A 16043-nucleotide genomic window follows, 5' to 3' on the forward strand; every position below is an offset into this window, starting at 1 on the left:
GCAGCAAGAAAGTATTTGGAAGCATCCTTTGGATATTAAAATGCGTAATTAAATGTATACACTACACAGTACCTTGCCTTCCCATTTAGAAAAGGCCATAGAGAGTATCCGTTACGAGCATCTATCTGTGTGGGAATTTTGGTTTTATCCCTTTCTACTTATGACTTTGGGAAAATTGTTTAACCTGTCTATGTCCCAATTTCCTTGTTTGTAAAAAGGCATGGTACCTGCCATGTAAGCTGATGGTCTGAATTAATACATGTAAAACCCTTAGACGATGCCTGGCATAGAATAAGCCCCCAGGAAATGTTAGCCATTGCTAGGTCCTTCTAGTTGCATTTTCATTGTTACTATGAAAGAACCCCATAGTCACATTGCATTAGAACTGGAAATGCACCCCTTCTACAGATGAGGAAACAAAGAGCTGGAGAGGTGAACTCATTCTTCAAGGTCGCACAGCTGCAATGCTGGGGCCAGGTCATAGGGCACTTGACTTTTCCTGGGTGACTTTGCTGGAGAACATTGCAAGTCTAGAATTCCTAGTTCTGGTCTTGGCACGATGGCAATTTTCTTGCTGAAATTTCTTACGGATATGAACATCCTCAGTTTTCATTCAGTGTAACAGAGTTACCTTCCAATGTTTCTCTCTTTCAGTATTAAAGGAATGTGGATAGAGATACTTCTTCACAATTAATTCATTGAGTTGGTGGCATCATTTATTTTCATTATGGTAAATAGCCCCAATATCTTCCTCATCAAGCAGACCTTCCACTTGTGGCTTTGCTTTTGTTATCTGAGAAGTCCTGGCATAAACACTGAGGCACTTCAGAGCCATTCCTATTTAGCTGTGATTCTTATGATAATTTAAAATCAAATATTCTACTGAAAATATAACAACACTGTTAGAGCTGATATATTACTCTGATAAAGGTATACTAATGATTGCACTAATCCCTTTGATATGTTTGATCAGTAATTATTCGTGATAGAAGAGTCCAAGCTGGATGTTTGGGCGTACTCCACTGGCATACCTGGTCCCTTCTTGAGACAATCCATTGAGCTTGGCTCATTCTTTCCTTCACTGACTGTTCACTGAGCACCTCCAGGGGCAAGCACTGTGATTGGCACTGCCATGGGTGGCCGTCCACCCTGAAGTGGCTGTAATTAAAGTACTGTTTACCTCTCTGGGGTAATCTGTCATTCTGGACCACATGGACTGAGGGCATCCACCTTCTGACCCTCTCCAGCTCTTGGGTCTTCCCCTGAGTAACTCTCCTCATCCCAAAGCATCCTCCACATCTCTGTACCCTGTATCCAAATTTAACCTCTCTTTGTTGAACTTAAGCAGTTCAGCCTTTGGTGAACATTTTCGCCTGTATTGATTTCTGCCTCTGATGCTTGCAAAGTGCATGAAATAGAAAAAATAATTTAACTTCTACATTACTGTTGTCTGAAGTTCAGAGTAGTTTTGAGGGTTTGTCTTGTCTCCTAAATGCATTGTTAGTTCTTTTGGGAAGAATGTTAGCATTCCCTGTATTTAATTTAACACAGGGCTAACCATATTGCAGGTGCTTAATTAACATATGCATAATTCGCCCTTACCATGTAGCTACATTTCCCTTACCAGCTGCATTTTCATTGTCCAGCCTGCTGGTAAAAGCACAAACTTTGTAGTTAGACCTGGATCTAGGCCTCATTTTTCCACTTAGTGTGTGTTCCTGACAAGTTAATTTATCCGTCCTTCAGTTACTTCTTCTGCAAAATAAAAAGAATAACAGAACCAGGCTCATAGAACTCTGTTGGGAATAAAGTAACATAGATCATCTGAGCATTTAGTACAATGGGCACGTATTATAGCTCAAACAGATGTAAGTATCTGTTCTTATTCTGTTTGTTCCATAGAGGGTTCTCCTTGCCAAGATCTCTTGTAGATGTATTTCAGGCTGAAAACCAAGGGAGTACTAGGATTTTTAAATCTGAGTATGAATGCAGGAGATGCATTTCTATCTGTGTGATAAATATTGTTTACATAACTTTGAGTTATTAAAATAAAAGCATAGACAGGGAGAAGCATAGATGATTTCATTAAAAGTCGCATTTTGACATAAGTTTAACATTTTCCGGCACTAAAACTCTTGCCAAGTTGACACTCATATTGACCTTTATACTTTTTAGTTTTGTTATAATAGCTTTGGAGAGTTTTATATAAAATTGCCAAGAGTAATGAGATGATATTTACCGTGTGGTTCCCTGGTATCAAACGAGGAAATAAGATACTTGGCAATTCTGGTTTGCACCCACCAGGTGCATCTGGGAGAAAAGAAATGGATTATTGAGTCAGCTTATGTGCTTGTTGGTCCATTTGACAAAATTAAGCCTATGCTAATTCTTCAATGCCCTTTTTATATAAGGATACAATAAAAATCATAAAGAAGGAAATGAGAAGAGGTTTGGAAGAAGACTTCATTTGCCCGACTGTTTCGGGCAGTATTATGAATAATTCTTTTTGTTCCCTCTTATTGCTTCTGCTTACACGTCTGTCTGCAGAAGCCAGCATCAGGTCAGAGAGCGGTGGACACAGTAACAAGAGCTTTAACCCAAAAACCATCGTGAGCAGCTTTGCCAACTAGTTTCCTGACTCTTCCCAGAGTTCTGGAACGACTGTGCCGAGAGGGAATGAATATGCAGACCTGATCATGGCTTGCAGAGATGCAGGAGGCAAATTGTATCTCAGAGTCGAACCATGTCTCTTTCGAGAAACTTGGTGCTTGAAATGAAAATTTTCAATTATTAGGACAATTACAATATATTGAATGAATAATTTATTGCATTTGAAACATACAGACATAAAGTACAGTGGTTTATTTTTAGAATATTAAAATTCTGAAGATTTCTCAAAATGGTCATTATTTTCTGGCAGAAATCTGTGAATGAATTAAGTCTCTATGTCATCTCCCTATAGAAAGTTCTTGGTAGAGAACATGGTACATCAGTGCCGTAGTAACAGGAGCCCTGACTAAAAGGTCTTGGAATTAGGAATCCTATCGATTTACATCGATGTCCTTTATTATCCCTGAGACAGTCTTGAGCTATCACAGCTAGGACAAGCTAGAACTCAAAGGTGCTGGTTTTTATTCCCATGTGCTCACTCTCATGACTGAATTATTGTGTGTGAATGTGTGTGTGTGTGGGTGGGTTTTAGTGTCCTCTGTTATTTTTTAAAAGCTATATAGAGAAAAAAGGGCAAAATAATTAAAATTTCAAGCTGCCAGTGATCTGTGTACGTTATAAAGGAAACAAAATTTTGGGCTAGTCCATTACTAGAACCAATACAAGCAATGGATGTTAGAAATTCAAGGAAGAGATCCGAAGACTGTAAGTCAAACAGGTGATGAAGAAATGTTAACATAGCTCAGACATACGGTGAACTTCATGTCTACCCCTCTCCTAGCACTGACTTGCAGTGAATTCGAACACACAGCATCCGTGTTCTTTGGAACTGGACTATGAGTGATCAAAATGAGATTAATTACTTAATTAATTTGATTAATCTTTGATTAATTGTGATTCTCAATCACAATCCTCATCGATCTGTTTCTGGCTAATTATTTATATTAAAACAAACACCCACAAATCCACTCTGAACTAGAATATCTCTAGTAACACATTTCTGTCTATATGCCCCACACATCTCGTTCCTCTGTCTGCCCTCCGATATAAACTTCATATCGAAATTGGTTTTTATTATTCTCTTGTTTTTCCTTTGTTCATTTTATCATACGCACACAAATGACATGTATGTGTGGTGTGAGGTAGAAATTAAAATCCATTTACGTATTATTTTCATTATGGAGAATCAGTTGTCACAGATCCATTTCAGTTACTCTTATTTCACATCTGTCACATGTCAAAATTTCACATATGAGTGGTGGATTATGGGCTGTTCTGCTCCATTGGTTAAGTTCTTGTTTTGTTTTGTTTTTATTCCTGCAATACTGTACACATACACACACACACACATACACACACACACACACACATACACACACACAGTGAATATTTATATTGTGCAGGGCAAGTAACATCTTCTTATTCAACTGTTTAAAAGTACCTTAATTATTCCTGACCTTTTGTTCCTCCATGTAAACTTTACAATTAATTTATGTCGATCTCATATGAAAGCCCTGTTGGGATTTTTTTTTTTTTAGTGTCATATTGAATCTATTGATCCACTGCTGAGAATCGGTATTTTATGATATTAAATTTTTCTGTCCCTCACATGGGCCATGTCTCTGTTCATTTGTGTGCTTCAGTGAAGTTTTATGGTTTTCTTTATGCTGTTCTTGCTCCTCAATCAAACAATGTATTTTGTAGGTTGTTGCTTACTGTAAATGGCATTTTTCAAATTATGACTTCTATAATTTTGTTCCTAGTATAAAGTAAGAGAATTGAATTTTGGATATTGATCTTATGTTCAGGCAACTTATAGCCTATGCGTTACTACTCACTGGACTGCAGATTCTTTCCAGTGTCCCACATAGACAATCATATCATCAGCAAATAATAAGAGTTTTATTTCTTCTTTTCCACTACCAAATTCTTTGATTTATTTTTCTTGTTTTATTATGCTGGCTAGGAACTTTCATATGATTTTGATAGAATTGGTGATTATGGGTACCATTTCTTTTTTCCTAACTTTAAAGGCAATTCATTTATACTTTATCCATTTAGGATGATGTTGGTTATAGATTTTTGCAGATCTCTTTTGAGATTCCTTTTTTATTCTAATTTATTAAAAAGTTCAAATGTGATTGGGCATTGAATTTCACCAAATTGAGATGATCATGTGCTTTTTTGAGTGGTTTTTGAATCTGTCAATGTAATGAATAAAGATTTTCTGCCATATATGACAAACCCACAACCAACATCATACTGAATGGGGAAAAATTGAAAGCATTCCTGCTTAGAACTGGAACCAGACAAGGTTGCCCTCTATCACCACTTCTATTCAACATAGTGCTGGAAGTCCTAACCAGAGAAATCAGACAAGAGAAAAAAATCAAGGGCATCCAAATGGGGGCAGAAGAGATCAAACTATCTCTCTTTGCTGATGATATGGTCTTATATCTAGAAAACCCCAGAAAATCTGCCAAGAGACTACTGGAATTGATAAATAAATTCAGCAAAGTCTTAGGTTACAAAATCAAGTGAAGTGTCAGCCTGATTTAGGATTGTTTTTAATGTAATTGTATTATTATTTATAGTGACACCATTTTTACATGTTGTCATTGTTGGAACTGATTTTGCTCATTCAGAAAAGTAGTGTTATGAACGAAGAAGAGCAGATAAAAAAGAAGGGAGAGAGGGAAAAGGGGGTGGAAATATCCTGAAAGAGCTGGGCAAGACAGAAGGAGAAGGTAGCAATAGGTAGAGGTGTAAGAGAGAATGTGTGTTCACAGGAAAATCAATGTACACAAAAATCAGTACCATTCATGTACACCAACAATAGTCAAACTGAGAACCAAATGAAAGACCCAATACCCTTCACAATAGCAACAAAGAAAATAAAATACCTAGGAATATATTTAACTAAGGAGGTAAAAGACCTCTACAGGGAGAACTATGAAACACTGAGGAAGGAAATAGCAGAGGACATAAACAGGTGGAAAACCATACCATGCTCATGGGTCAGCAGAATCAACATTTTTAAAATGTCCATACTACCCAAAGTGATCTACAGATTCAGTGCAATCCCTATTAAAATACCAACATCATTTTTCACAGATCTAGAAAAAATAATTCTACACTTCATATGGAACCAGAGAAGACCCCATATAACCAAAGCAACCTTAAGCAAAAAGAACAAATTGGAAGGCATCAATTTACCAGACTTCAAGCTATCCTACAAGGCTATAGTAACTAAAAACACCATGGTACTGGCACAAGAACAGAGACATAGACCATGGATGTGGAATTCTGTATTTTTCAGTTAACCCAGGCTTCCTGAGTATGATGTTCAAATCTTCTACGTCTTTTTTATTTGTTTGTTTTTATTTTTGTTTTATTTGCTGGGCCTATCGATATAGCAAGATAGAGGAGTTGAAATCACCTATTTTTGGTAGATTTGTTTATTTTTCCTTCTGTGTAAAGTTTTGCTTTATACACTTTGAGACTATTTTATTATGTTTACAGATGTTTAAAATTATTATAATCGCTTATTTATTCTTTTCATACCTCATGATGAAAAGAAATATGACTATGTATGTGGATAAGATTACCATTTTTTATACATACATGAAAATATATGTATCTGCACGCATACTCCTGTAGTCAACTGTGTATCATAGCTACAGTCTGATTTTGTTTTCCCCAATAAGCACAGTCATTTGTGGGGCACCTGGGGTTCCCTGACTCCCCCACAGCCACACAAAGTCTGTCCCTGTGCACGTGAAGAAACTGGCTTGGGGCACGCGGATTCTCACCGTGAGTGCACAGCAGGAAGTGAGAGAAATGGGTTTCTATCTTCAGTCTGTCTGGCTTCAAAGCACTTCACTAAAATACCTTTTTTTAAAAAACATGGGAAAGAAGTAATTTACATTAGACTGTCCTTTACCATCTAAATGAAAAGTAGTACTAACAACAACAACAAAAAAGAAAAATGCACACGGAGAAGAATCAAAATACAGATAAGCTGTTGCTGCGTAGGAAAGCATTTAAGAAACAAAGGGATTGTCACATAATAAATAAAAGTGATGGGTATTTAATAGGCCTAGCAATTAGAAACTCCCAAATTACCGGAAAATGCATTGAAAATGAAAGGATAAAATGTTCGAAGGGAGTGATAGGAATGCATTATCATTACAGTAGATGATACCATGGCAAAAATCTCCTTTTTAAAAGATATTTTAGTATATTTCATTTACTGTGCATTATATGGTAATTTTTTTTAATTTAAAAAAGGCATTTTAGTACATTTTAGTAATATTAAAAGCATTTTAATACATTTCATTTAGTTTACATTGTATGGTATTTTTTTTTCGTACTGAGGAAGGGTTAGGATACATAAAAATAGTTAATTTAGATTGACGATGTTTTTAATGATTTAGTTTGCTTATTTTAAGCTACTCTGTCTTATATTCTGAAGTTTGAAAACTCGACTCAATTGGAAGAGGACAGCCACGAGGTGTGCCTTTTTGGCTTCATCCATCTCCCCATCCACAGGGAACAGTGTGGGGAGGGAGGAGAACCCTGTAATCGCAGATCTGAGGGCATCCCTTTGTTTCCTTAGCCTTAAGAAAAACACGGCCGGGCGCGGTGGCTCACGCCTGTAATCCTAGCACTCTGGGAGGCCGAGGTGGGTGGATCGCTTGAGGTCAGGAGTTTGAGACCAGCCTGAGCAAGAGTGAGACCCCGTCTCTACTAAAAATAGAAAGAAATTATATGGACAACTAAAATATATATATACAAAAAATTAGCCGGGCATGGTGGCGCATGCCTGTAGTCCCAGCTACTCGGGAGGCTGAGGCAGTAGGATCGCTTAAGCCCAGGAGTTTGAGGTTGCTGTGAGCTAGGCTGATGCCACGGCACTCACTCTAGCCCGGGCAACAAAGCGAGACTCTGTCTCAAAAAAAAAAAAAAAAAAAAAGAAAAACGCATGATGTAAGTAGCAGGGCTAAGGAAGAACGTAGTTTATAAGCTTGTACATTCTCTAATGAATACTCTTCTGTTTTTTTCCTTGAGACTCTTTAAAAGATCCTTTTTTGTGGAGAAGCCTATATTAGAACTCCTTCAGGGTTAGAGTTCAAAAGGCTGATGCAGACTAAATTGATGGCTGTTCTCTTTCTTGAAGTGTCCCCGTTCTGCAGTGGGCCCAAGTTTTGCAAAGGTTGGACTCAACAGCCTCGTGAGCAACAGCTGACTGTCTTCAGCCGTTGGCTATCTGGGACTCTGGCTCACCCACTGGAGCTGGGGGCTGCTGCAGGAAGCTGACGCTCCTTCTCTGGCATGCAGAATACCTGGTAGCCACCTAGGATGGCATTGTGATGTCAAAGGTCCCTTCCTCCTTAAAAGTATATTCAAAATTATAGTTTGCAATTGCCTTGTCATAATGACATATCCAATGTTTGATCCTAAAAGCTTGTGCTTTTTGTTGTTGTTTTTGTTCTCATTTTAAAAGAAATCAAAACTTTTTTGTGGGCTCCTAAGGGGATCGTGGGACCCAGGCACAGTGCTTACAAATAGAGAAGTCACCTGCAGTCCAGAAAAGTCACTTCTTGATGAGAGAGAGAGAGAGAGAGAGAATAGAGAGATTCCAGTATATAAAACCAAAACTAATATGAAGTCTTACTGTATAATAAGTAATACTGTACCCATCAAGATAAGACATTGAGTCTTTGTCTCGTTTATGGGTAGATCTTTTCAAAGAGAAGTGCAGCAAAAGCTCCTACAGGTCATTCTGTTTGTCCCCAGCATCCTAGAAAGACTACATCACAATCTTTTTTATTCCTTTAGTTACTGATTTTCACTTTAGTCATGCATATTTTTGGACTGATTTTCAGTCTTTCTGGGGAAGTAAGAGCCAGTAAAGTCAATGACTGTTTCTCTCCTGCTGGGGTAATGAAAAGCATGAGCAGTTATACTAGGAAAACAGCTTTCCTGGTTATTTACTGGTTAGTTTTCTGTCCTCAACTCACTGAAGTTCATTTGAGGAGGTTTAAATTAAATCAGTTTTCATGGCTTCATGTGTGTAGCCATCGTAACCTCCAATCCGATGGCCTCTGTGACGGGCTCTCACATCCCATGCGTGCATTCATTTGCGGTGTCTGGGGAGTGTGCGCAGCCTGGTGGGATCTCATACCCCTTTGCAATAAGTGTAAACTGTGTCTGAGGGTAAGAGTAATAACACAGGCACTTAATCCTGGATAAAAATGGCGATGGAGAGAGAGAATAGGAACATCTCATTTGATCCTCTTGTTTTCTGCCTGTTCTGGAAACACACGCTCTTTGGCCACAGCAAGGATGGGCTCCACTCGCGTGAGCTCTCTGTCTGCTGCGTGGCCACAAACCCCACAGGTGGTCCTGGGCTGGAGGCCTGGGCAGCCCCTGGCAGCCCTTCCCCGGGCCTCAGTTTCCTCAGCTGTAGAGTGGTGCTAATGCTAGTACCTCCTCTGCAGCCCCCAGGTTGTTGTAAGAATTAAAGAGGTCCATATATGTAAGAGTGCTTAGCACAAAAAAATGCTATTAGCATTTACTACTCTTGTCACTGTTGCCTGTTTCTCAGGCATCATTTAACACACATATGATTGCAAAAGAGAAAGGGAAATACTGAAGTTGGGAGGGCCTAGATGCCAGTTCTTTCCCCTCGATGGTAGCCTGGACTCAGTGTGGGATTTTGCCGGATCTGTTCCCTGTTGTTAGTTGCCTGGTGTTTGAATGGACCCGTCTCCAGCTGGACAGAGTGAACCCTGTACCCATTGGTAACGGTTCGGGATCCCAGGCGCTAGTAGTTGAAAGATGCCTGCTTCATAAGTCCCAGATTTTACTGTTACCTTTAATATTCCAAAACCTCAGTGGAAGTTTTTATGGTCCCAGCCACGTGGCTTTTTTGATTGAAATGCCTATGGATGTTTCAATAACTAAACACATTCGGGTTAAAGACCGCAAACTGTGTTTCATCCAGTAGTAAAAGATGTCCTAGCAAGGTTCTAGGGTAACGTTTTATAGAAACTAAAGCCTAAATCTGAGCTTGTACAATCAAAGATACACATATCTATTATATGGTGGTGAAATTATGTAGAACGGAAATAGTGTGCTTTTTTTTTTTTTGTGGCTAGAAAGAGATAAATGCAAAACTAGTATTTGTGTGCCAAAATAAATTTTTAAAAATGCATTAGTAAGAGCTAATAATAAATGCCCATTTTCTTTTTGCTACTGAAGCCCACGAGAGGTGGAGGAAGGAAAATAGCAAACGTGGCACACGCTTCTGATAGTGCCCGCTCTGCCAGCTTCCGTACACAGCGCTTTCTGACCCTGTTCCGTGAACCTGTGACCCTCTGAAAACATTAATTGCCGTGCATTAAAATAAAAGCTCATCACTGTAACAACAGAGATAATTAAATTTTTTTTTTTTAAATAAAACATTTCAGATCCATTTGGAGGACCTAATTTTCTAAGGCCAGGCTTATTTCTGATCCTCTGATTCTGATGGTGAAACTGGTTGTCTTACTTTCTCCTGGCGCTTCTTTTCTTGTACTCACTTCTGAATAAAATCCATTTCTCCATTTATCAAGGAAAATGTAAATTTGATACTATAGCTGTTTTGTCTTAATTTAAATACCCAATATTGGATTATCTCCTTAGGAAAAGAAATATTTATTTAATATGAAACTTAAATTTTTAAAAGTTCAGACTGTTCTACTTTTAAAATCATTTTTAAACCCAATATATTTTGACATTGACTCATGTGGATAACATTTTAAAAACATAAATCATGGGGATCACAGTGTCTCTAAATTGTAACTTTTCCATCTATTCTTTCCTCTCCCCAGGAAGTTGAAGACCATGTGGCATTTTTGATAACGGTTCCAACGGCCCTGGCGATTTTCTTTGCGATATTTATCCTCGTCTGCATCGAGTCTGTATTTAAGAAGCTGCTGCGCCTCTTCTCTTTGGTGATATGGATCTGTCTCGTCGCCATGGCCTACTTGTTCCTGTGCTTTGAAGGCACCATCTCTCCCTGGGACCAGGTAAGTGTTAACATTTCTTCTGTATTTCCTATATGTGCCTCGATTGGTGACATACTTAGTTCTGTAAACATCTTGGCCCTAAATTGTAAAGAGGAGACCTATAACTGAGAACAAAGTCTTTAAAACGTTTTTTTCTTTTTAAAATTTGTCTGTTTTTAATTGACGAATAATTGTATATATTTATGGGGTACAATATATATGTATATATGCATATGTGTATGTGTGTATATGTATGTACTGTAATATGTGTGTATATGCACACATATATGTTTAATATAAGATTAAATCAAGCTAATCAACATATCTAACACCTCACCTATTTATTTATTTTTTGGGGTGAGAAGGTTTAAAATCTACTCTTTTAGCAATTTTGAACTATACAATACATAATTATTAAATATGGTCAGTATATTGTGCAATAGTACACTAAATCTTATTTCTCTTGTCTAACTGAAAGTGATACGGAGAACAAAGTCTTTTGAAATAGCGTCTTCACCTGATGGTCATTCCACACCCATCTTAACTAATCAATCCTGCTGCAGCCAGCGCCCTGGCTAAGGTCTCACGTTGTTGCTCATTTGGGATAGCTGAGCTTCCGTTTGGTCCAGTGTCTTGGTTTGTGTCTCACACCACAGTTTTGGCAACTCTGTTCTCCTGTTCCCTGAGTACCTGTTTAGGTTTCCAATTATCTTAGATTCTCTCTGGGATCAGAGCGTTCCCCTGTTCCTCCAACCCTCAAGACTGGTGGTTGCCCTTAAATTCTTTCTCTATTAGTGGAGCCCTCCTACTTACAGACTTCTGTAACTCTGATTTTCTCTCCACACGGTCAGATCCTATCAAGAGGATTGCTTCAAATACCTGTTAGGAAAACTACCTTCATTCATTTTGCACCTGGTGAGGCTCTCGTGGTATCACATCTTTAGGACAGTATAGTCTTACTAAGTTACTAATGGTTTTTCCCATAGTGCTGCTGCCGCGTGGGTGGTTCTTCCCAGCATACCCATCTGACGGCTTGATTAAACGGTGTGCTGTCCAGGGGACAAGTCTGGGCTGGAGACATGGATATATGAGCTATTAGCTTAGAGCTTGTCATCCAAGCTGCGGGGGTTTGAAGCCATCCAGGGAGAGAGTGAATTGAGCAGCTGAGAGGGCCATCATGGCGTTGGTGGGGACATCAAGGCCGTAGGAAACAGGATCCTGAGAGAGATGGGGAGAAGAGCGCTAGTGGAGGGGAATTGCTGTAGAGGCTCAGGGAGCAGACAGGTGTCGGATGGGCTCAAATGCCATGGCGAGGAACAGAGTGTAACTGTGTGCCTTATCTGGAAAGAGCCCAAAGGTGAAATTTCTAGTGGGTTCTGTCAGCAGCTGGTCCTGTGACCTCTGTCAAGCCATTATCCTCTCCGGGCCTCAGTTTCTTCTGCAAAGGGAGAAGGCTGGTCTCAGTGAACTCAAGTTACTCAGTCTGGCTCCGAGATGATGGAGATGATACATTCAGAGTGGACACAAGAAAGACTTGGTGGGTGGCTCCATCTTTCCTTCGTCTCCCTCCCACGCAGGCCCCTCACAGGGCTGGGCACAAGTGCCCCTGCTCCAGCCAGCCTCTTCCTGCCCTCAGCTCCCGCCTCTTTCCTTTGCGCCCTGAGCTCCTGCCCACCCTCTCCCGCCGCCTGCGCTGCCCTCTGAGAGTCTCAGTTTTATTTGTGTGGACAGTATGGTCATCTGCAGAGAGTGAGAATTTTCTTTTCCCCGTCGAATCCTTAGTTTACTCTGTTCTTAGGTGGTGTTGTATTTAACTGTATTAGCCAGGACTTCTGATGCAGGGCTGAGTGGTGGAGTGTGAGCGGCATCGTGCCATTTAACTTAGTCGGGACACCTAAGATCCACCAGTAACGTAATGTTTGCTTTGTCATTATTATTATTTTTAATGGGAATGATTAATCAAGGTAAGGCCCTTCCGTCTGTCTGCAGTGTCTTTCTTCCCCAGGTCGTAAGCCCTCAGCACAGCCTTCCCAGGCCTCCTGTGCCTCCTGGTCGGGCCACGTCATCACTGTGCTTGCAATTTTCCATAGAACTTCAGGCGACTGCAGCACCTCAAGTCATAGTTCACACCCCTTCTTTGTTCACTGATGGTCTCCCCCACTGGAGCACAGACTTCCAGGCAGGGATGTGACTGTCTTTCCGTGTCCCATCCTGGCCTCTAGGAGAGTGTGTCCCGCTGCCGGCAGCCTGCAGCTTGCAGCTCCTACTTCGATGTGTTCACTAACAGACGACTGTGTTTTTTTCATCTCTAGGTGTGCTGATGTTGTTCATCTCCACCTGCTCTCTTTTTGCCTATTTTTGGTTTTATACCATGCATTTTGGTTTTGATGCTGTCCACCTGCTTTTAAACATCTCTTGAAGAACCTTAAACATGCTTATTCCATAGTCATTTTGCTTCCGTTTCTCAAGACTGATTTCTCTTAGGCGTTGAATTTCTTGGCCAACTTCCTTAGCATTCATTCTCCCTGTGTACCTTGACGTTTTTGTTTTCAAGCTCATCTTGAATTGGAATTGTTTTTAACCTCTGCCCCCACAGGTATGCTCAGCCATCCTGTGGTTTCTTTCCCATGCTGCTGCCCTGGGTGGAACTGGTGTGCATGTGGGACTCAGCCTGGCTGCCCCATGTGACACTGCAGGTTAGGTGGCCAGCCCAGCCTGTGGCCTGGGGATGTTCCCGTGAGGGGCACAGCTGTGTCTGCCTGTTCCTCTCACCCCAGGCATGATGCTTGGGAAAGACCACAGCCGGGCTCAGTGGTTGCAGCTATTTTTGGCCACTGTTCCTGAGCTGGGAGCTTTGGCAGAGTGTCTGCTTCATGCTGTGGGCCTGCCCACACCCTCGCCGGAAGAGGGACACTGTGAGCCCCGTTCCTCCACTGGAGTTTGAGATGCTGCCCAACACTCCTAGCTGCCCCTGTCCACTCCATGGGAATAGGGATTTACAATGACGTTATTGTGCCATACTAAGCAAATGTCTACCACTTGGCGTCTTTTAATGCAGGCGCCACAGACGTAGGCCCCCCAGTGACCTCCAGAGATGTTACCATGGGTTCACCGTGCTTAGGAAAGTGGGCTACTTTCAGTATTCTTTGGAATACGGTAGCTCTCAACTGAAGATGGTTAAATTAGCAGATTGTCACACAGTGGTGCAGGAGTGAGCCAGCTGTGCGTTAGAGGGGGCAGTCCACACGAGACCACCCTCGCTCGCTGCTGACACCAGTGACAAGTTCAGGGTTCCCGAGACTTATCCCTGAGGTTGGATGATCTTCTGGAAGGACTCACGGAACTCACGAAAGCTGTTATAACTGTGATTATGGGCTGTGGGACGGGAAGAGTGCAAGGGAAGTACCGAGGTGGAGCTCCTGTTGTCCCCTCTCTGTGGCGTCACAGCGCTGCTGTCCCGCAGGGATGTGTGAGATGATCATGGAGAATTGCCTACTGCAGAAGCTCAGCTGCCCTGCGATGGCCAGAGTTTCTGCTGGGGCTCGATCGCATCCCGCCTGCATGGCTGACCTTTAGTCTCCAGGCTTTGGAGCTAAGGTTGACATTTTTATTCTCCAAGCCCTCTGGGGGCAGCACTGATAGCCCCCATTGTAAATCCATCTAGACTGTCCTGTGGCCAAAGCCCCCAGACAAATAAAGACACTCTAGTCAGGCAGGACATTCCAAGGGCCTAGCTCACCTCCCAGCAGCGGACGGCAAGGCCAGACCTCCCGTGAAGTCAGGTCTTTACTGCGCAGTGACTTGAGTGTGGCTCATAGTCGTCAACGGCTCCAGCGTAGAACACAGGGACAGACAGCAGCACGTGTCTGGTCTGGGCCCTGTGAGCAGCTCCGTTCTGAGTGCTTTCCCTGCGGAACCTTGTTTATTCCCTGCACTGCTCCATGAGCTGGGCACCATCCACGCAGAAGGTGGACACTGTGCAGAAACGATGTGCAAGGAACAGAGGCACAGGAAGGTGGCGTACCTGCCCTCAGCCAAGCTGTTGGAGAGTCAGAGACTTGAACCCAAGGGATCTGCCTCTAGATGCCAGCTCTTACTCATGAGACCTGTGATTCTCAACTGGGAGCAATTTCACCCCCTGGGGACATTGGGCCCTATCTGGAAACAGCTTTGATTTGTCACAGCCTGGATGAGTGTGGGCAAGTGCTATTGTTATCTAGTGGGCAGAAGCCAAGGATGCTGCTAAATGTCCTACAATGCACAGGACAGCCCCCGCCGCAAAGGATGGTGCAGCCCTGCGTGTCGGGAGTACTGAGCCTAAGAAACCCTGTGTTTCACGACACTGCTCCTCAGTGATGATTTTGAATAACTGACTCTTAAACCTGCAATAAGTGGAATTGTATGGAGTTGCCACGGCACAACATAAGAGGGGTGTTGGCAGTTCGGATCAGCCAACAGAGTTATTGTTCAGTGTGTGACCCCGAGAAAGTACAGCCAGGTACAAGGGTAGCAGGCTTGGGGTTGGCCAACAGTCTGGTTTGGAGGAAGTGATTGGGGAAATAAGGAAAATGGAGGAAAGAACAAGAAAGCCTTCAAGAGATTTGCCCTCACAGGCTTTGACTGTGTGTGGAGCTTTCCCGGCACCGTTATTTTAGTTCAGCACAAGCCAAGCCCCTTCCAAAGGTCCCTTCTACTCCGTACTGCTGGCACACCAACCCGCTGATCTTTGTCCCACGTAGCTGACTCTTGAATGAAAAATATTTTAAAATGATACCTAGCTGATACTTCCAAAAGCTCTGAATGAAGTCTGAGCAGTAAATGTCAGAGTTTGGGGCTCCAGGTATTTAGTGGCCACGTTTGCATTTCCCCTGGAAATCCTTTCTGCTTGTTCCCTGCCTGGTCCGCTCTGTGGGACGCCTTCCTTGTGAGCTTCCTTCCCCGTCGATAAGCTGTTAGAGAGGCTGAGCGGTTGATGCTGTAGCTGTATTTTATCGTGTTTTTCTGAATAGTTTAAAAAAAATGTGAACAATTTTGGACGCAATATTAGTAGGAGCAGTGTATAAGGTGTTTCTCTGTCCTGTTTCGTCTAGTCGATGGGATAATTTTTGTTTTCAAGACATCAGTGGCAATGCCTGTGGGACATGTCTCTGCCTCTTCTGCCCAGCTCAGTTACGTGGCAGAGCAACTGTCTCTACCCGGGATCGCCCAGGGGCCAGCCAGTCTGACCAGGGGCACCTGGAGTTAGAGAATGGATGTCTTTGTGGGAGGCACATCACTTATGCCACTTACTTCAAAGTAGTCCTTTGTTCCATGGGTAGA

General features: G+C 41.9%; 1 protein-coding gene across 1 annotated transcript in view; it reads left to right on the plus strand.

Moving 5' to 3' along the window:
- ADCY2 (adenylate cyclase 2) overlaps nt 1–16043 on the plus strand; it is a 369183-nt gene that overhangs the window by 4655 nt on the left and 348485 nt on the right. The window contains exon 2 of the mRNA XM_069492150.1: nt 10548–10745. Coding sequence (XP_069348251.1) covers nt 10548–10745 — 198 coding nt within the window. The remainder of the gene's footprint in view (nt 1–10547; nt 10746–16043) is intronic.

The sequence above is a fragment of the Eulemur rufifrons genome, chromosome 17 (genome assembly GCF_041146395.1).
Source record: "Eulemur rufifrons isolate Redbay chromosome 17, OSU_ERuf_1, whole genome shotgun sequence".
Classification (NCBI taxonomy): Eukaryota; Metazoa; Chordata; class Mammalia; order Primates; family Lemuridae; genus Eulemur; species Eulemur rufifrons.